At 47.1% G+C, this 21470-nt stretch overlaps 1 protein-coding gene across 1 annotated transcript; it reads right to left on the minus strand.

Annotated features, from left to right (window-relative positions):
• Positions 1-13365: 13365 nt before the first annotated feature.
• TOMM20 (translocase of outer mitochondrial membrane 20) lies at positions 13366-21015 on the minus strand. Its single transcript, XM_084262447.1, has 5 exons — positions 20806-21015; positions 16232-16278; positions 15407-15488; positions 14957-15099; positions 13366-13889 (listed from the first exon to the last, which is right to left on the minus strand). The coding sequence occupies exons 1-5, from the start codon at positions 20927-20929 to the stop codon at positions 13845-13847; spliced, it is 441 nt and encodes a 146-aa protein (XP_084118573.1). The 5' UTR covers positions 20930-21015; the 3' UTR covers positions 13366-13844.
• Between the last annotated feature and the right edge of the window lie 455 nt (positions 21016-21470).

The raw sequence follows: 21470 nt of genomic DNA on the forward strand, positions 1-21470 counted from the left end.
TACCTTCTGCAGGTGGAATTGGGTAGAGATAATGGAAACAAATGCCAGTTCAATATTTGAGGAGTTTCTGTGCACTGTTTCGCTCGTGGCTACCTGCCCACAGGTGCCCTACAAGCAAAGAGTACTTCGGCTGACTTGTTTTTTCACACCACCCTTGCATGTTTCTAAAAGCGTCTCTCCCTTTGATCACATGGCAGCAGGTACCGACTTGCTTACACACACCGAGCAGTGTTACTAATGACTGTGCTGAGCACATGCCACACAGGTGAGCCCTGCAATATCATCTGTGGATATGAAGCTATCACCCCACCCACACCGTCACGTTTTTCTCAGCATAACCCCAGGTACAGCCCTACGCAACGCCTGGCCACTTTCAGATGAAAGCTTGCTCTTCTTCTCCTCTGTCCTTCCAAACTCAGCCATCAGGAATACAGAGGAAAGCTACTGGCCATTTGCACTTGAGATGAGCAAACAAGCAGCCCATACTGTCCGGCAGCCATGAATGCCAGGTTACGTGAGGACATGCCAGCAGAGCCCACATACCACCGCCGGGTTAGGAGCACTTCAGATCTGACTGACTCTGCTCGGGAGACTGAAATATAAACAGCACTTTTCTGGGAGGAGCGGCTCCCATCCAAATACTCCCCCATCTTAGTCACAGGTTAAAATAAATAAATAAACAAAGCCTTACTAATCTCCCAGTTGGCCCGCTTGCAGCCATGTGACTGGTGGCAGCCTTTGCCCTGAGGTGAAATATGGACCCAAAGGCTGGGTCCCGGCTTCGCCGTGCTCCAATGGCACACGCGGGGCAGGAGGCAGCCCCTAACTGGGATGGCGCAGGCCTCGGCTTGCGGTGTAAGGGAACACCCACCTGGCAGGCAGCAGGGCCCAGCTGCACGCCACCTGCTCCCGGCACCGCCGCACTTACATAAGGGAAATAGCGAGGGGGCCAGGACGCATTTAACCTAGAAATCCTGACGTGACCACGTGGATCCGAAGTGAAGCAGATCAGACCTGGGTCTGCTTTCCATTCCAGGCGGGGCCACGTCTGGGAAGCAAAGCAAATAAGGGCCACAGTGCAGCGGGGTCTGTAGGAGGCTGGGGAACAGGAGGACTACATTGCCTCTTCCCCCCTCCTTCAGTGAGCAAGAATAGCTGTGCTGGGAGCCAGGAGGGCACACTCGGGCAGGATCAGTCTAGACTTGCACTGTTTCTTGTCCTCCTTCCAGCATCTGCTGCTGGCCCCTGTCAGAGGCCGGATAAAGAACTAAGTGGACCTTGAATCTGGCACAGTGCAGCCATTTATAGTCCCCTGCCTTGTGAGGTGTAAGCCTGGCCAAAGGTCCTGCATGTGCATGAAAGACAATCCTGCCTTTAAATATATTCCTTGTCTTTTTCCAAACTGGAAATGGCTCCTCAGCCTGCACCATGACTGGGCTATGTTAAAACATCTCAGTATAATCAGGAATGCAGCTGGAGGTCTAAGCATGGGGTGAGCAACCACGAGCATACATTTTAACAGGAACTATCCCAATGGGCTCTGAGAGCTACATGCTGTATATCTGCCTGTTGCTAATTATATTTACTGGTGGTGGTTGGTGGTTTTTTTTCAAGCTGAAGATGAGTCAGAAAAAGAAAAAAGTCCTTTATTGTTGTGGAAGCAGAAGGATGTCTCCTGAGGGTGTATGTAATGCACTACTGTCACGGCATGACAATGGAAAAACTGACTGCTGAGCCAACCAAACCCCCATAAATACCTAATGATATCTCTCCTGGCCCAGATTTTCTACAAGTTGGTGCCTGAACTGCATATGAAATGACAATCGATATGAAAGGATCTCTCTTCTCAACAGAGCCAGAATTTAAGAGCCCAGCTGAGCATTATATTCCAGTTCATACAAAAAGATCCTTTTAAAGGTCTGTCACAATAACTTAAAGGAGGTAATCCAGAAAAAACCTACTAGGCCTCTCTTCACCCTCTCCCCTCAGCCTCCTGCCATGAGCACAAAGAACAGCTGGCTTCAGGGAACAGGCATCGTTATGAATTACAACATGGCGACACAAACAACGTGTGTCTTGGGACACTACGGGGTCTGCATGGGACAAGTACAAAATTTTCTTTCTTCTGTTCCTCTTGTCCTCCTCCTGCCTTGGGCAGCTCTGCTGCCTGGTGTACTTGGCTGGGGAGGAGGCTGTGCCAAGCACCTGGCCCAGTTACAGGTATGTGCACAAGGACAGGGAGCCCGTTGTGAGAAAACCCAGCCTTAGCAAATTTCTCTGGCTGCCGGCCAGCCTCCGCGCGTTGGGCAAGTGACTCTCCCTGGCCGCGGTTACATCAGTCACCACCACCTCCCTCAATGTCATGGCACAGGAAGCGGCTGCCAGGGGAGGGAGGGAGGGAGGGAGGGAGAGAGAGAGAGAGAGAAGCAGTCACTGGTTTTTTGAAACCTGCTGTCCAAAAAACATTACAACACCCTTGCCGGTTTCCAGTGGGTTTGCTCAGTTCCTCCCTTCCCGTGAAGACCACACAGGCTTCGCGAGGGCGTTTCGCCCTGCCGCAGAAAGGCAGTCTCTGGGGCCCGCTGCTCCTGGCAGCCACTCTGCAGCAGTGTGATTCCCCTCACTTCCTCCAGACACTTTCCCAGTTTACACCAAGGGCCAGAACCAAACTCAAAAGCTCATATTTAAGGGAAAAAACTTGGGGGGGTGTCTTCTTTTTTTTCCCCTTTCTTTCTAGTGGGAGATTTTCTCTGCTGCTCCACCCCCAGCATGACCAGGAGGCAGGGCTGGAAGGGTGAGCAGACCCAGAAGACCCTCAACAGCTCTACTCTCTACTCTGCCCTGCTTCTCCTCTGCCTGCTCTGGTCTCTCATGGCCTGCCAGACCACCCTGCCCAAGGCAGCCCTGGTGGGAGACCACTGGTGACTGCCTTCCCAAACCACTGGACTGCAGGGTCCAGGCTGGGACTGCCAGCCCCTGGGAGGTGGCAGGCTGGAGTACCACTGGCGCTGGGGCTGACAGCCAAATCTTGGTCTCAGCTACTACTCCAGTGTTAACTTAGAGCAGCCCCTTTACAGCGGTGACTGGGAATTTGCTCTGTGAAAGGGGACGGAGTAAACCCTAGATAAAGGGATGGCACTTCAAGACAACCACTGGAGGCCTGGGTGTAAGCACAATCACCTTATAAAAGAGAGCAGAAGTGGCAAACAAAAATATTGCTCTTGGCACGTGAGCCCTTCCATGTTGATTCAATGCTTAAAAATGCACTGAAGTGAGGATGCCCTTTCTTCAAACCATCCAGCAAATTCACTTTCACCGTTGGCAGCCTGCTGCCTCCTCACCTCTCAGCTCCTTCACCCAGACAGCAGCAGCACCATCTTACAAATGGCATTCCAGCCCTCCATTGACAGACCCTGACAGCCTTTGTGCTGCCTCCCCTTGCTCCCTCCTCTGCTTTGCCTCCTGCTAAAAGTTGTGGTAGAGGAGGAGCTGAAATTTCTGCAACAAACTGTCCAGCAACACAACCCACTACAGGTCTGACTGCCCTAGCAAAAGCAGGAAGAAATGCTTGCTGAAGTCCATGGGAATGCCTTCACCCCAGGGAGGTGGTGCAACTTGGCTTCACACTGCAAACGTGTCCCCCCACCCTGCCATACCTCTCCCGGGACAGGAGCCCATGCAGGTTTGCAATGCAGGCAGATCAGGGTAGCTTTTCTCCAGTCAGAGGCTCTGGAAGGATTATTTGGCTGTAACATATCATATGACTTTGTTCTTAGAGTTACATTTTAACTGAGAAAGTTTAACAAGTATGACTTATGGGCTTCTAAAATTGGCAGCAGAAAAATGAGCTGAGGAAGTCATGGAAAAAAACCACAAGCGAGGCCATTCCATGTTATGCACAATTTCTGGGCTCTTTTTCCAATCTTCTGTTTTTTTGGATGGTGGAAAATATTTTCCAGCTACACAGGCCTGGCCTCACTGAGTACGTATTTATGCCAAGTTTATAAAAAGCAGCTGCAGACAGGGTTGAATGAAAGGATTACACTGCTGTCCGTCTTCCAGAAGGTGCTTCAGTTCACACCCTGTCCCACAGAGTGAGGCCCGCTTCTCAAATCTCCATGAATTCATGTAAAGGTGGTCGAAATTCGAATACCACCATACCATGGCTGTGCATGCGAATGGGCACACATGCTTGGACATCTAGCTAGCTGGCTGGCTGTTAGCATTCGAAGTCTACCACCGTTCCTCCAACCTCTCCCTGCCCTACAGCCCGATTCATCTTCCTTGAATACATCGATAGGGAGAGGGCTTTCAGGATTGAGACCCCCCCCACCATCTCAGTGTAGCTCTGCTGCCTGCTTAATGTATACCTGCTTTCTAGCGGCTCCCACTGAAATTCAGGTTTCGCCAGCCTCACGTACTCCCAGGCTGCCAGGCTTCAAGGCTCGAAGGGATTGCTGTAAGTGTGCAGCCTGACCTCCTCCGCAGCACACTGCCACTGAATTTCAATCAGGAACCCGGGCAGCAGAGGCATAACCTTAATTTTCAGCCGTGTCTTGTCACAGCCTTGGCCTGATACACTAGTCACAAGTGGAGAGTCACAAATAATTCTTCACTCTCCTAAAGAGAATAGCTACAGGGGGTGCAGGGAGGACACAAACTGAAAGTAAATGGATATAAAAAGGTAAGGTAGGTGGTAAACCACAGATCCTACATTACAGATCTGTACCCTGCTGGCTTTGCAGTTGAGTATCTTAGAATAACAGTACTGAGAACGACAGTGTTACATCAGGAATATCGGTCAAGACAATATTTCCTGGCAATTGTTTGAGAAATGCTTTTCTCACAGCTAATTGCTCCCAAGAGGCTGTGTTTTCTCTGTTTTTAGAAGGAGAGTGATTAAGAAAGGTTTTTAAACCTCTGCACCCTGCTGCGGGACAAAGAAGTGGAGGGGGGAGAAGAGAAAGAAAAGGAAAAGGCACAACAGCTGTAATGTTCTATGAAATGGTTTTGTTCTGTTCTCTTGCCGGGGTGGTGGGTGCAATCATCAGTTTGGCACAGATAAATACAGAAAAAGGAAGAAATTTTACAGGGGAAAAAAGAGGAGAGTCCCAGCTGCAGGAGTGCCACATTGCCATCTAGTGGCGCCGGCCTCGGGCAGGCCCAAGAGCCTGGGCTCTGCGGACTCCCTGCGCTTCCCCCCCCTCCCCGCCCCTGCCTGCCTCTGGGGCCCAGTTTCCTTTCAGTGCTTTCCAATCAAGCTTGACAACTGCAAAGCCACTCGGTCTAGGAAAGAAAGGTGTAGGAAGGCAAGGGGGAAAGGGAAAAACTGCACTTAAAGGAAGTTTAAGACAATTTGGCTTTGCGCTGGTGTTTGCACCGAGGCCTGCAGGTTCCCTTCGTTTTCTGCTGCCACGTGCAAAGCTCCTGCGGCCTTGGCATGTCCTGGGATTGCCATAGGGACATCTTCAGCACAGCGATGGGCCACAGGAACAGCGAGCACTACCTTGTCTGGAGGAGACAGGCCTGAATCTACAGCTGATGCCCTGTTCCAGATCCTGTTGGACTCACCACCCCAGTCAGTACCTGTGTGCCCAGATGCTCTCTGCAGTGGCACCCCTGAAAACTTAACTCTGCTATGTGCATCTGCAGTTATGCATTTCCTTTTAATTCTGAAAAGCTCCCAATTCTGTTAAGCTCCCAATGCTGAAAAAAAGAAAAGCCAAAAAGCTAAGCCCCTTAGATAGCAAGAGGCAGGCACTCCACCTTTGGAAGTCACCCAGGAAAGGGCAGGAAATGAATTCTTTTGTATGACCTTCACACAGCGAATTAAAAGGTAAAAAGGACTTTGATGTATGTGCATTCGGACATTTGTTGAAAGATGTTAAATCAGAAGATCCTGGCTGCAGCAGATTTTTATTTCGTAGAAAACAAAAACACTCCCAGTGCCTGAACTCTGCCAGAAGAGACCATCATTTTGGGAAGCAATGGAATAAACCTTGCATCGGGCATCCAAGGCTGCCTACAAAGTGCTGCTGCCATGTGGCAATTGGCTTTGTGTTCTTGCACTTCCCGCTGGAAATAAATGACCACTCTCACACCTTATGGGCAATGAAAGGCAATTAGCAGCAGACTGCATTTGAGCCTGGTGCAAAGGACGGGATGTCTAGCTAACCATTAGCTCTGTCTCTGGTCCCTGAGTCCTGTGAAGCCTCACAACAGCACAGCTGTACCTCATGTGCCCCCAACAGTCGTGTCAACAAGGGGGACATTCTTTGATATTAGCAAAAACAATGTGGTCTTCCAAAAAAGAAAGGAAAATGCTGTCTAGTGCCCCAAAATTCCAGATACTCTCTCCAAAGCAGAAAAAGGAGGATAGAGCCATCCTAGTCAACAGGTAACATCTGCTCTAAGCGCAAGGACTTCAAGCATTAGAAGCAAGCTTTAGAAGACTGCATTGCTTTCAAGGGTGGATCAACTGTCCAAACCGGGCTACAACTTTCACTCAGCACCGTAACTCTCCAGTTTTCTGTGGTTTTATCAGGTTGTCCTGTATCCATGGCTTGCAATCCAACATCTAAAGTGGACACTGACTCACTGCATTGTTTTCTAAGCTGTTTTGCCTTATTTATGCCTGCTTAATATCTGTGTGCCAGATTTCCTATTCGCATGACAATGTCACTGAACTTCAGGCACTATGGTGTAGGCTGATTACCAAGTTCTGACAGAACAGAGAGAGTTCTTTTTAAAGTTGCTATCAAACAATAAGCCAGATTTCTGAAAGACTGCTTCTTACATTTACCATGCAGAAGCCACTTATGAACCACAAGATCACTGGCAGAGTAACTCACCCAGAACACAACAGTTCATGTGATGTGATTCCAGTTTGGGGGTGGGAGGTGTTGTGCTTCAAATCTTGCAATTACAGAGAGTGTCTTTAACACTTTTTTTTTCTTTTAGTAGGTTCCATGACTTATAAGCAGGTCTATGGTTGGTTGAGGCCTGATTTCTCCTGAGGATACCAGTAACTAGCACTGATTAGCCAGTCTAAAAAGGGGCAAGCTTCAGAGCCTCATACATAATTCAGATAAACAAAACACCCACGCAATAACTACCAAAACAATCATGCTATCCTAAACCTTACCTTCTCCCTTCCTGTGTCACTGTCCCAATGTCCTGTTCTTGACTGCTTAGGTTTCCATGAGGAAAGGACCATGCAGAGTAAATTACAGGATCAGGACCGCAGGCTGTGAGCTTGCAGAAGCAGAGACTTCATCTTGACAGATTCTTCAGAGTGCCACACATGTCTCTGCTGATACAGAAGTAATAATAATTTCATGCTAAGAATTCTGCCAGTGCCAATGGCCAGTAGATAACATCCCTACAGATGCCAAAGACATCCCTACACATCCCTACAGTGCCATGGACATCCTACAGAGAAGTAAAAAAAAAAAAGGGCCCTTAGTTTTGTCAGACAACTTCTAACATAAGTCAATGGGCCTTATGTTAAAGGTCAAAACTTTGGATGGAGATATAAAAGCAAATGAAATGTAAATCTAATAGCAGACCCCTCACAATTATGCAAGTTCAGCTGAGTGTCATTACAGCAAACAAGTGAAGTAGAGGAACTCAATAAACATGAAGCTTCAACCTGGGGTCAGATGGAGCTTCCTTTCTTGATACAGGCAAAACCTTCCACCTCCTTAATTGTAGCAGTTGGTAATCTTTGTTGTGATAACTTAGAGGACCAAGCAATTACACTCTACCAGGTCAGAATGTGGTGAAAGTAAATTTCCATCAAAACCAGACTGTTCCCACCAATAATGAGATACTGCTATGAATTGATTAGACATGTACTATCAATTAAAGACACCAGAGGAGAGTTTCTCAAAGAACATGCTGGCTCAAGAGTCCCTTTTCTCCATTTCTCCATTTAATTAGTCTTTGCATTATAATTAACAAATTCATGCAATAATCATTGTCATTTTAATCATCAAGGCTGAATGTACATTTCTTCTCATTAAATAATATTAAATACAACAAAAGGTACCAAGCAGGTTGTTTCAGAGCTCTAGGAAGCACTCTTTTTACATTAAGTGCCAAAACAGGCAGAGATTGGTTTGTTACAGCAAATTTCTGTTATCTTCCAAGCTATCTTACAGCATGTTAACACACCCAGATTGACACAAGGAAGGGGGAGAAGCATTGTTTTCAGGGACAGTATCTTTTATTAAACAGCTCTCTTTCCCTAAATAGTTCCCATGTTTTAAGCAGGCTTTGAAGAATTTCTTGCTAACAAGTTGTATGTTTGGAAAAATGCTGGTGGAGAGCTACAAGGGCTAAAAACTCCCATTTACCTGCATGGCATAAACACACACTCCCCCTTGCAAACCCAGGAAGCAGAGGAAAAAACACTTCTGAGGTGCAGGAGTAGTTACGGTTTGGTCTCACCCACTATGATACACAAAGCTGCTGCCAAGGCATAGAATCATAGAATGGTTTGGGTTGGCAGGGACCTCAAAGATCATCCCCTGCCATGGGCAGGGACGCCTCTCACTAGACTAGGCCTCTCAAGGCCTGTGGGACAGCCCCCACCAGCTCACTTCACAGCAGCTACCAGGACTGCATGCAAAAAGGGTCAGTAGATTTTGCCACCTTCAGCTGAAATCCAACCAGCAACAGAACGGCATCCTGCCACCAACCTGTAACATCTTGCCCTTGTTTGTTGGCTTTTTTTGTTGTTGTCGTTGTTGGCCCTCCTCACACAGGCTGCCACAGCCGGAGCCCAGCTCCCGGCAGGCTCAGGATGCAGATTCCTCTGCCACTACTACTGCAGTTAACAGGTGCTTGCTCTCCAGCTAGCAAAGCTCACCCAGAAAAATCAGAGCAGGGCAGAGGAAAACTCTTCTCAGGCACGCCTGGGAACGAGATTTAGTTTCATTTTGTTGCAGCATTGCAGTTGTACAACGCAGCTGGCTTATCTATATACCTGGTCTGTGCTGAGGGATGGAGAGGAAAAAAAAGGAAATCCTTCTAATCGTGTCGTCACAACCAACCAAACACACTGGATTAAAAAAGCCAGAATCAGGTATCAGTAGGAACACATGCAGCTGCTACCCCACGGATCCTGGCTTATACACTGTACCACATTTGTCTGGACAAAATGCTGCATTGCATTACCTCACCAGGCAGGAAGACTCTGAAAATCGGGATTTTGCAGGATGAGCCTGCACAGAACGCGTGTGCGAAGCTGCCCTCTGCTGTTTAGATTCAGACCTGCTCAGAGGAACGACAGCGCAACCAAACCAGTTCGCAGTCGCAGGGGTCTAAGCTGTGCAGCGGCAGAACTACCCGACTTGAGCTGTTTTCTGCCTCCGCGCACAGCAGACTTTTCGTCCCTGAGAGCCACTCGGGGCTGGCTTACCGCACGGGCCATCTGGACGGATTTTCAAGCTGTAGCAAGGCTGCGCTACTTGCAACAAGACCCCATTCAGCAACTATCATGCAGTGGGAGAGTACCAACGGACACCCTCTCGCCCCAAATAGGGGTCAAGGACACCCTCAGAGTGTAAGGGAAATGATGGTAACTGCGAGCAAGCGCCGTAAGAGGACACGCATCTGTCAACCTGTTAAATCCAAGGCCTGACTTTGACAAACAGGAACTGGAACTCTATGTCTGGGGTCAAAAGCTTGTAGCACCAAGGCCTGCAAGAGTTTGTAATTACCAGGCTACAGCAGTGATTGGAAAACAGAGTAGTGACCTCGTCAAAAGATGTCCAGTAAGTATTCAGTACAACCCGCACCTGTAAGGCCCTACCTCGGGGAAAGGAGTGAGAAACTGGATTGTCTTTTCAGGAACACGTGGAAACATTTTGACAAAGCTGCCCACTACCTAGTGCAGCTTGTTACAAAACATCACAGAACGGACAGCTCTTCTCTATGGCTTCACTCACACGTTCATACACAGGACGTGACCAGGTCTGTCCTCCAAGAACAGCATCAGGCACCCACGTCTTCTTCTTCTTCGGAAGCTCTGCTTTGGTACCAGCACCGAGAGCAAGTACCGTTACCTGCACCAGAAGCGCAGTTCCTGGGGTGCCACTGATCAATTACAGCACAAGGTCCAGCTCTCTGCTAAGGGGCTTTTGGCCACATTCAACTGCTGTACCAACAGGCTTTTTTTTGGTCACTGGATAAAGGAGACCCCTTAAGCTATACTGCCCAGTGTAAACAAGCAAGTTGAAACCTAAGCAAGACTGGGATGTAACAGAAGCCTTGAAGACATGTTTTTTAGTTTTCTCTTCCTTCACATCAGCCCTTTTCATGTATGTATGTTTAAAAATGCAGAAGCCGGGTATAGAGTGCAACATGCCTTTGAAACACTCACTAAAAGCACTTGGTGACCACTTCAAAGATTCCCTTGAAGTTTAACTCCTGTTAATTTTAACACAACGGTCATGTAGGGCCACTGCTCAGCCTAAGGGACTTTAAACGCACCATCAACAGATGTACAAATGAAACTCTAGAAAGATTCTTCTGGGTGCATAAATAGCTGGAGCTTGACTTTGATGATGGCTGGCTGGCCTCCTACACAGCAGGGCTGGGACTCCTCCGTGTTTCAGGTTCAGGGCAGTAATATTCTGTCAGCCCCCAGGGTAAGGAAATTAGTGCCAGATGATTCAGTGTGTGACTGATAACTCTGGGTTTGGATTCAATTCCATTATCTAGAAAACTGAATGGTGAGACATCAAAGGTAGTCCTGCATGATCATGAAACCAGCTGGGGCATTTTCTAAAAAAGCTGCCTGAGAAGCTTGTAACTGATGACAGGAGGCTTCCCAACAAAAAGCTAACAGGCCTCCGATTTCCTTTATGAGAAATTCTCATAGTGCTGAAGACAAGTGCCTTGTTCTTGGAGCACCAAGAAGGGAAGATGACTCTTTCTGAGAGATTAGTAGTTTTCCCCGCAGTAAAACAAGATTACAGATCTTATTCACCAGGGGCTGTGAGCTCAGCAGCAGCAAATCCACCACTGAATGGCTCACTTTCACCTTTTTCTAATTTGTGGAGGTGAAAAGAAACATGGTACTATGCACAGCTAATCCAATGGCATTACTACTACTGATGCAGTAACATCCATCATTATCAGCAGACTTCCGATGACCCGCGCTCTGCTTATGTCTGAAACCAGTCCTAAATTGCAGGATCCTACTTCTGAGAGCTGTGCACACTAGCTACACCAGCACCAGCCTCCCACGCCACTGGAACAACAGCAAATCCCCTTTCTAGACTTTATCTTCAAGTCTTTGCAGTTTGTGAGGTATTAGCTTTATCAAGAGGTATATTTTTTTGGGAAAAAAAAAATCTTAAGCCTTTAAAAATGATTCATTTTCCCTACCCTGTTAGCCAAGGTGCTCAAAACAGGTAGCAGAGCCTGTACTGCTCAGCCACCAAACATGAGAACCAATTTGTACTTGAGGATTCGTTTAACCTACGCTAACCAAAGCTTTGCCTGCCTCTAACTTTGCTGGATCAAGAAAATGAAGCATTAGAGTGATATGTGTGACTACCACGTCTATTAAAGAAATGACCATTTGTAGGCAGAACCAGACTATCACCAAGTCTTCCATCAAAATCAGAACAACTCACATCCATGTTTGCTAGAACATACCTTATTCAGGAGAGCTTTGCTGAAGGCTAATTTGTGAATCCAAATCAGTGTTCAAATTGTCATCATTATACCAGAGAGTATAAAAAATGGTTCAGGTTTGAAGGAAGGGAGCGACTTTTGCCTTACGCTGCTTTGGTTTGTTTTCCAAGGCAGGGCAGAAGATTTTGATTTACCTTAAGACGACATTAAAAGCTGAACCAAAAAGCTGTTACACTGAAGCGGCCACCAGCAGCAAACACAGGCGGTCAATACACTAACAGTTCCACCAGCAGAGTTTATGAATTCTTACTTTTAAGGGTGAGAAAGCAAAATTCTTCCAAAAAGCCCCACTGCACCCATTAAAAATAAAACCACCTGCAATTCTGCAGCATTTTTATTAAGTATTCTAGGTGCCAAATAACTCTGTCCCTCTAAAATAAAGAGCAGGCCAGCCAGGCATTGTCCCCTGAAGATTCTGGCCCCAGTTTTATTTTTAACTTAAACTGCCTGAACGATTCAAGTGCAACAAAAAGACGAAATTACAGCCGCCTGTTCCAAGATATTTCTGCTCTCACACCAGCCACTAACTTCAGGATTTGCACATTACAGAGAGATTCAAATCTAGAGAAATTGTGTTTTCAAGGGGTTGAGAGGCAAATACCTCTTCCATGGCAAGCTCTGTAAAAGCCATTTCTTCTCCCACTCGGGCACCTGACTGCTAGGTGACCACGTACTACCTGCTTCACCTCTCAACAATGTTGTGTGAGGCAATTTCTGAAACGTTGAGACCTACGGTTTGGCAGAACCTGCCTTTACAGAACCTGCAAGGCAGCATGAGACAGACAGACAGATGGGAATGCTGGCAAAAGTGCTCTCAGCCTATCTCACGTCTCCTTGGACTACACCACAGAGTACCTTACTATTAATGTATTGGTATCATTAGCACAAACTGCCAGCTGGTCTGAACGTTCTCCTCTCTTCTCCTTAAGTTAAAACAAGTTGCCATGCCAAAAACATAAAGCTCCACTTCTGATGCCACCTGAACAGTGGTAGCACAAAGCTAGGAACTGTAGAAGCCAATCTGTTTTGACATTTACACCATCCTATGCACAGAAAACTGGCTTTCAGAAGCATGTTTCTGCTACTCACTCAAGTCTGTCTCCTTTTCACTGGCAAAGAAAAACTTACCCAAATTCAAGCTTACTCCACCACCCATACTGAAATTTGACATCATCTTTCTAATTCCATTAGCTTTAGCTAATTTAGCCTGGGGGTATCACCATCTTACCTCATCAATGCAATGTTTTTTAAAGGCAGACCCCAAAGACTGCTAGCAACCCTTTTCTGTGGCCTTGACGACTAGAGATTGAAACGTTAACGGCCTGTCTTGCAAAAGAGTTTTCAAGCTTTCCAAAAAACCCACCTTTGTGCTCTTACAATCTGCCCCAGGTTCTGCACCAAGCAGCTTTATTCCAGACGCCTGCACGAACAGAGCTCTCAGGCCTGCCAAGAGCGCTGACTCGCATTACGTTAGACGTTATTGTTCCTGACAGAAACGGGTCTGTCAGTCTTCCTGCGGGCAGGCAGCTATTGCCATTCTGAGCTGCATCTCCTCCTTCTAAGGCGGTCGGTTAGCCTTTAAATGACCACATGTCTGTTTCCTCTGGAAGTGACACAAGGTTTTAAACTTAATTAAAAGGATTGGAAGACCAGCCGTGACATTAAAAATAAATTTTAATGTTGTCATTTTTTTTTTCATCATTTCCTCTGACACCCGAATGTTCTGAAATTTAAAGTAGCACTATAGGGACACACAAGTGCAGATAAATCTTTATTGCCATAACTTTTGGGTTGTTTTTTTTTTCAAAAATGAGCATTGGGTTTTTTAATAGGTCGTGGTTTTATGTCTTTATATGTACAACATTACAACTGCATATTTTAATAATAATGAAGTTAGTGATACTTTGATAACTCACCACAGTGTATTTATAAAATGAATTCTTATCAAAATACACTTTTCACTGGGATAATAAATAAAATCCTGCGAAACCCACCTACACAAAGTTAATCTTAACTCTGGTAGAACCCGATGTGGTACACAGTCCATTAACTACTATGTTTGCCCCTTTGTGCCCCTACTGATGCTCATCTTCTGGGGTAAGAGAACATTTTTTTCCCCCTGTTGTGGTGTGACCTCATTCAACATCATCTTCAGCCAAGCACTGTGCACTTACAATTCTCTGCAAGAAGGAGAAAAACTCATTCACAATTACATAAAATTGACAGTAGGCAACTGGTTATCAAGCAGTGTAATTTCACACTGAGCATTGAGCAGTGTAATTACCCAGCAAACCGATTAATGTTAAAAACAGCAATGTATCTGACATAAGCTTTTGAAGTCAGTTCCACAGACACTGCATACTGTGCAATGCCTAACAAAGCCAAAGTCAGACAAAGAATATCCTGCCAGCCTCGGGCGACCACCTCTGCGTGGCTTTTGGCACTGCTCTCTAAGGAAACACTTTCCTTCATTGTTTCCCCAGACCTTTACTTCTTGTGTTCCTGACACTTTACAGTGTTTTTCCTAACCATATGGACCCTAACCCAAACCATAACCTGGCCTGAGCTGCAACGAGAGCTGATGCACAGCACTCAGTCTCTGTTTCATGTAAGGCAACAGAAGGACAGAAAACATACTATTTATTTTACAACAGACTCACCTACTAGTGTATTACCAACGTTACCTGCACAGTACTCAGTTTAAAAGAGGGCATTTTATATACAGAACTGCAAACACGTTTATCATCAAGGAAATGTCCAAGCTTCAAGACTGTCAAGTGTTCAGGTGCTAGTTAGTCAACAGTCTGTGTTTGTAGCTGGCCCAGAGGCAACAGGCTAGCAAAAGCAAGAGACTGATTCAAATGGACTCTGATAGCACTGACAGACACTTGTAGGAACACAATTTAAAAAAACAAACCTCAAGACCCAGTGCAAGAGAGTTATCACTTTCTTGATCCCCTGACTGGTATTTGGGAAACAGTGGATCCACTTAAGGGTGTCAGAGCTGTGGGCAGATCTCTCTACTGTAGAAGAGCTTAGCATGCCCTATGCATGAGAGAAGGTTTGTATTTCTATTTCACCTTGCCTGCTATTAATGCTACGTGGTATTTTTTAATATAGACTTTTTAATGTTTCAGGTGAGCATACACAAAAAGTCTGTTACAAGCCCCAATACTCGAGACTGGTGTAGCTTAAGAGAAGTAGTTTGATTTTTTCAAACCAAAGCAACAGGGAAGGTTTCACATACCTGGCTTATTGTAGGGAGCTTAGTTAGAAGCATCTGAAACACTGGTGGTGGAAGAGTCTGCTGTAGAACTTGTAGTAGCTGCTGCGGCTGTCCACACACAGCGATGGCATTGGTCAAGTGATCAACACCCTTCTCATATTCACCTGTACAACAAATTGTAACGTTCTGAAATCAACCTTCTTCCAGACTGTAAAGTGTTTACATAAAACATCCCATCAACAGTGGATAAAATTACAGAGAATCAATCCACAATTTTATTTCCTCTTCCCTTAACAGATCTTCTGAATATAGAAGGTTGGAAACAAATAAACAGCTTTTGCTAGGTGAGTTTAACATCCCAGAAGATGTTAGTACACAAAAGTCACCTTTTAGCAAAGGTAAATTCTTTTACAACTTACCCTTAAAAAAAAAGAAGGAAGGAAGGAAAGAAGGAAAGAAAGAAGCTATTACCTTGAGCTAGTAGTTCCTCGCCAAGCTGAATCTCCTCTAGGAAAAACTTCTGAACTGCCTCAGCATCTTTCAAATCAGGCAACTACAAGACACACAACAAAAGTGAAGTTGGCCCTTAAAGATCAGCTAATAAACAAGTTAGTGGACAACATTCTCAACTGAAATCAAACACACACGCCACCACACTGTTACACTGGAAATGGAGGATAAACCCCCCACCAAAATCCAACAAAAACTAAAGGCATTAAGTTAAATGTAGCCCAGGACAAATGTTCACAGAATAGTTTTCAAAAGTCAGACTCGGGTCTCTCATCATTGCATCACACATCTGTAGAGAGACAGAGCCTGGAATACCTCCAACCCAATTTAAGTACACAATTCTGCACCAAATATAAATTCTAAGGTGCATCGTGATTATTGCAACTATATTTCTTACAGTGTTTAAGATAGATTTATCTTGTTTTCTGGGATCCGCTGATGATAAGCAAAGAGAAATCAAATGCTTATAGAATAAACTATCAAGTTCAGTCACAGGTGTCATCCCATCAATGGGTTTTAAGTCTGAAAAGTCCTGGCACATACTACAAAAGCACCAGTGAGTCACGTAGTAAGCCTCATACTTTTGAGTACGAGGCCTCTATCTGACACAAGAAAAGGAACAACCTTTCCATATGGTTATTTGAGAGCATTAAAACCCCCTAAGGACTGCGTATTTGCAGAACTGTTTGCAACACTGGAATCAAAACAGATCTTTAGACACATCTTGCAAATAATGCAAACGAAACACCTTTCAAGAAGGCACTGCACTACTGAACATGGTATTACCTTGGAAAGCCCGGCTCTCTCTTTGGCAAGCTTCTGTTTCTTCCTTCCTGTAAGAATAAAAGCATCTTACATTTTTAATTTGCCATTAAAAAAGCCTTCAAATTGCAGTTTGAAACCACGAACAAACCAGAGTTATTTCCGAAATCAGAACCTGGGAACAGATACCGAATGCTGAAGACTGAACACAAGACTGCAACCCACTCTCTCTGCAACAGAACATCACTTACAGCTCTAACAAGGGCTGGCAACTCACAAGGGCAGCTCCTCTCCTGCTGGCTATGGTAAATGCAAATGGCACTGGGCCTGCGGTCCAGAGTGCCTCACGCACCGGAGGCACGGAGAAGGAAAGAGAATAGGAGTAACAGGGGGTTTCCTGGTGCAATTCCTGAGAGCAGTAAGCCACCAATGAACCACCTGTGAGTCAAGTCTAATTTTGAGCTGCCTGGTGCACCACGAACAGGAACTTTAGGAGGTCACAGCACATGAGTGTACTTTCCCAGCTGCTTTATAGTAAACGCTGGGGAGCCAGCTAAATAGGTGGCAGCATCTCACCAGAGCGAGCTAAATAGGTGGCAGTATCTCACCACCCCACAGCAAGAGCAGTGCTAAAGCATGTGTTGCTGCAAACTGGGGAAAGCAAACATTTACACATTGCCCAACCTGAAGGCACAAAGATGGTCTGCAACATAAAGCTGCACCACTCCAGCAAAACTAGGGAAGTAACATGATACATAGCTTGTTTTTAATGCAGCTAGGCAGGTATAAAGATATTTTCTAGTAGCAGCTATTCATATTCCTTGTACTGATAATGTAACATGAAATTTATGGACAAGATCAAGTGTTCTTTACTTAAAGGAAGATCATAATCTAACTCCGCAGATCACCCTTTTACTCTCTACAATACCTTAACAACCCTTAGCACTTGCATTTCCACAACTTATTTACCTGTGTACATCATTTTACACCTTCATATATATATAAAAATGTGTCCTACAGAACTGTAGCATACTATCATTTTGTCATTATGGTTGTTTTCAGCATTAAAGAATTTCTCTCTGGAAGCTTGGTGCCTCCAATTGGCTCGCTCCAAGGTTTCGGAAGCATTAACTAAACTGCACTACTATGCAAGCCAGTTTTGCTAATACATAAAATCTTGAAGATGAAATAAAAAATGAAGAAGTATCTGAAACATTTCACTATCAAACCAAGCCATGGTGCAACTCTGGTGCATTCAGTGAAAACACCAATGAAAAGTACAGAGTGCAGCTTTTGCATATAACTTTGAGGAGAAAACTTTTCTTGGCATGACAGCGACACCACCTAAAATATTACAACAGCTATCAGCCAACAGGTCAAGCATGCAGAAATAAAGGGGAGAAAAGGGAAGAAAAAAAAAGGCATGCTGGTAACTATTTAATAAAAGCTTCTGACCACTGATCACATGCATACGAAATCATATACTGTAACCTGAAAACAGTAAAGGAATGTGAAGAATCATCAAGACTTTAAAACTGGACACTGATCTATGGAATCTTTCAAGTCTAAATATTATGCCACTTTTCTTCCTCTTCTTGATACTTTTTTAAAGACCTCTTACAGGTCCCTTTAACAGTCTACAGCTTAAACAACTGCGAAAAATTTCCCTCTTTTCTAAAGACATCATCACATTTAAAAAAAATGGGAGGGGCAATCTTGCATAGGAGGAATCCTAATCAGTACAGAAATGCATGTGCACCCATCCAAACCAGAAACCTAAATAAACTGCAGCTCTCAAACCGCAGGCGACTTGCGGGTCCTTCCGGCGCGGCTCTCGCACACAGGGACTAAAGCTTTGAGCACTGGCACGGGCTGGCCCCAGCAGCTTCACAGCCAGACCCACAAAGGAGCAGAACGACCCCCCAGAGCCATCTGACTCCATCTTCAGCTCCCACCCAGACAACCTGCCCACTGTTCTCCTCCTCAGCTTGGCCAGGCAGAAGGCACTCTGAGGCAAAGTTCAACATGGTCAGGAACTCCTGGCTGTCTCTGGGTGAAGCCATCAATCACTGTCTGTATCTTCACACAGAGCAGGTTCATCTGTTCAGGAACACTAATTGTAAACACATGTAAAATGCTATCACAAAACACCACTGAGGAAACTAAGCAGCTCCAGATGTTTATACCTTTGTTGTCTTTTTGGCTGTGAGATTAAATATGGATATTCACCCCAAACTAGCAACTTAAAACCCTAAAATAACACAAAACCTGTTAAGTAAATAATTTAACATCCCTGCAAGCCCAAAGTCCAGCAGCTCTTCAAGCCTCCTGGGAAGTCACACTTTTTTTCTCTCCAAAACCTGAACCTGGCCATGTCATTTTTACGATGGGCCTTTGCAACGTAAACCTTGGTCCTAACTCAGCCCAAAGAGACGTCTGATACAACTGGGATGGCCAAAAGGATAAATAAGTTACTTCTCTGTCAGCACATGGTTGATCAACTACAACAGGCAATCCACTGACACACAGGATCTCCTGTCCTTCCAAAGTTTTGGTGACATTGCGTCACAGAGGCTGAGAAACAATCTTACCCTAAGAACGTTACTGGAAAAGACCTGCTGTAAAGGTGGTTTCTGCAAGGTTTCAATTAAATACTCCTGTGTTGCCTGAGAAAACAACGCATCTTCATGTAAAGAACTGCCATTGGCTGCTGCTGCATTGGACCTTTTTTGCCCAAGCGTTACTATCTAACAGTAAAAACGCTGGAATTCTCAGATCACTGGCAACATTACAAAAGCATCACACTAAAGAGTCAGTTACAGTACCAAAAAGTAAAAATAAAATCAAATTCCTTAATATTAGTGACATTTTATCTACATTATCTAACCATCATCTAGTATTACCTAAAGCCATACAATTAAAAGCAGCCAAGGATTCTAAGTCATACAGCGACGCTCCCCAAGTGAGAAAAGCCCTCTCTCCTGTGAAACGACAAAGGATTTTTTCCACTTCGAAGAAAATATTAGTTCCTCATCAGAGCAAACCTTGGGTTTATTCAAAACTGAATAAAGGCTCAGATAATTAAGAAAACTGGATGCAAAAATCACTTTCAGTGCTTCTGCAAAAATCCAGTGCAATCCAAGATCTTCTGCACTACACATCTAGCATCATGAAAGGAACTGATCAGATTACACAGCCAAAAATTGAGTTTGCTTGTGCAAGACAGGCACAAACCAGTTTACTGTACTAAAATTCCCAAAAAATGGCGTGCACTGGAGGGCAAAAAGCACTTGGAGGAAAGGCAGAGAGAGAGCACGTGTGCCCGAGGTCCCACAGGCGCGAGCAAGGGCCTGAAGTCGAAGGACCTGCAAGACGTAATTTGCTGTGGAAACTGATATTCCCTTAAGCTCTGCTCATTCCACAAATCCAACCCATTAAGGCAGAATTGTTTAACCACCACCAGGTAAATGTGCGTTTTTGACCTATCCAGTTACCGGCTCTCCCACCCAGGAAGCTGCTGATCACGTTATGTTTACCTGCCAGGGAAGCTCACCCTCAGGGTAACGTCTTATCTGCAGGTTAGTTATGAAGGGGATACTACACACATTCCCACCACAGAAGCAACCCAGCACAACACATCCCAGTTTATTTCTCGTGATCCCTCTGAGAGCCGTGGGTGAGTCAGAGCACCCCGAGTACCGGCGCTTACAGCTGCATTTAAAACCTCCACCGACTAGGAACACGTTTCAGTAAATGTTGAAGATGTGAAATAACGAAGAGCCATGGGAGAAGAGCTCTACATTTTGGATTGATCAACAGTTTTCTCTGGCATTCATTCTTATCCTGGGAGCTAACAAAAGAGCTGCCAGGAGGGTTTAGAATGCTCTAGATAAAATCCCCGAGGGCTGCTGCCGATTCTTGCCACACAGCAACAACTCCACCATAGGAGAGCGCGTTGCTTTACTTGACGGTCTTCCAAAATCAAAGGCACGGGCACTGGCGCATAAATGCAGCGGTGAGGACAGCATGGCCGACTGGGCCGGACAAGATGTAAGAGAGAAAAGGTGGCGAATGACTTTCGCGGCGAGCTTCTGCTGGGGAAACCGCCCGCCGCCCGCTACCAGGCAAACTGCAGAGAGCAGGACCCCCGCCCCCTCACCCGTCCCGCGGTTTCGGCAAAGGGACTGCAGGGGCTCGGGGCCAGCCTCGCCCGCCAGCCCCGGGCCCGGCGAGGCAGCGCTACCGCGGCAGGCCCCGCCGCGGCATCCCGAGCCCTCGGCGCCCTTCCCGCCCGGTAACCGCGGCAACGCGGGCTGGAGCGGAGGGCGGGCGGGCATGCGGCGAGGCTTCGTGGCCGGTCCCCCGCAGTGACGGGCGGGCCGCTTCCCCCCACCACCACCCTCCGAGGCGGCGGGGGAAAGGAGGCCGGCGGCGGCAGGCGAACCCAGCGGGCCCGGGGCCCGGGCAGCGCTGCGGGGGCGCCACGTGCTGCCTTCCCGCCCCGGCGCGCGGGCCGGCCGAGGCGGGGGGGGGGGGGGGGCGGCAGCCACGAGGCCGCGGCGGGGGTGGGGGGGGTGGGGGGCGGCCCGGACACTCACTCTCCCGCAGCCGGTTCTTGAAATTCGGGTCGCTCCGTCTTTTGCGGTCGAAATAGATGCAGTAGCCGATGAAAAGGGCCCCGCAGAGGCCCGCCGCAATGGCGCTGGTCCTGCCCACCATCATCGTGCCCGGCGCCGAGGGGAAGGAAGGTCCCGCCGCGCCGCCGCCCCCCGCCCCCTCCCTCCCGCCGCGCGGCCGGCGCCGAGCTCCGCAGGCACCTTGGGGCGAGCGGGCAGCGAGAAAGGACCCCACCTCGCTTCCGCTGGCGTCATCAACCAGCGGCGGCAGGGGTCGCCTACGCCGGTGCCTGCGAGGGAGGCCGGCCATTCCCCGGGCGCATGCGCGGGAGGGCCTGGCGCGGTGCCCTCCGGCGCAGCGCCGGGGAGAGCGGGGAGCAGAGAGCGCGCTGTGCGCCCCCGCTCCGCGGCACGGGAAGGAGGGCGCTCCGGCGGCCGCGGCAGAACAAGGCGCCCGGCCCCCGCTGCCTCCCGGCCCTGGGAAGCGCCTGCGGCCGCCGGGAGAGAGGCCGGTGCCCGCCGCAAGGGCGGGAAGGCCAACCCGGCCCTACCGCTGCCGTCCCGGGGCGGCTTCTCCTCGCACTGAGCAGTTAACGAAAGGAGCCGAACTGCAGGACCCGGGGAACGAGCTGTGGCTCGGCACCCAA

The sequence above is a fragment of the Gallinula chloropus genome (genome assembly GCF_964237585.1).
Source record: "Gallinula chloropus genome assembly, chromosome: 3".
Classification (NCBI taxonomy): domain Eukaryota; kingdom Metazoa; phylum Chordata; class Aves; order Gruiformes; family Rallidae; genus Gallinula; species Gallinula chloropus.

Bases quoted from the DNA above. Each gene is read 5' to 3' on its own strand.
- TOMM20 (XM_084262447.1), bottom strand. From the start codon at position 20,929: ATGATGGTGGGCAGGACCAGCGCCATTGCGGCGGGCCTCTGCGGGGCC. The intron at 16,279-20,805 runs GTGAGTGTCCGG...TTATTCTTACAG, and splicing joins CAAGAACCGGCTGCGGGAGA to GAAGGAAGAAACAGAAGCTT. The intron at 15,489-16,231 runs GTAATACCATGT...TGTGTCTTGTAG, and splicing joins AGAGAGCCGGGCTTTCCAAG to TTGCCTGATTTGAAAGATGC.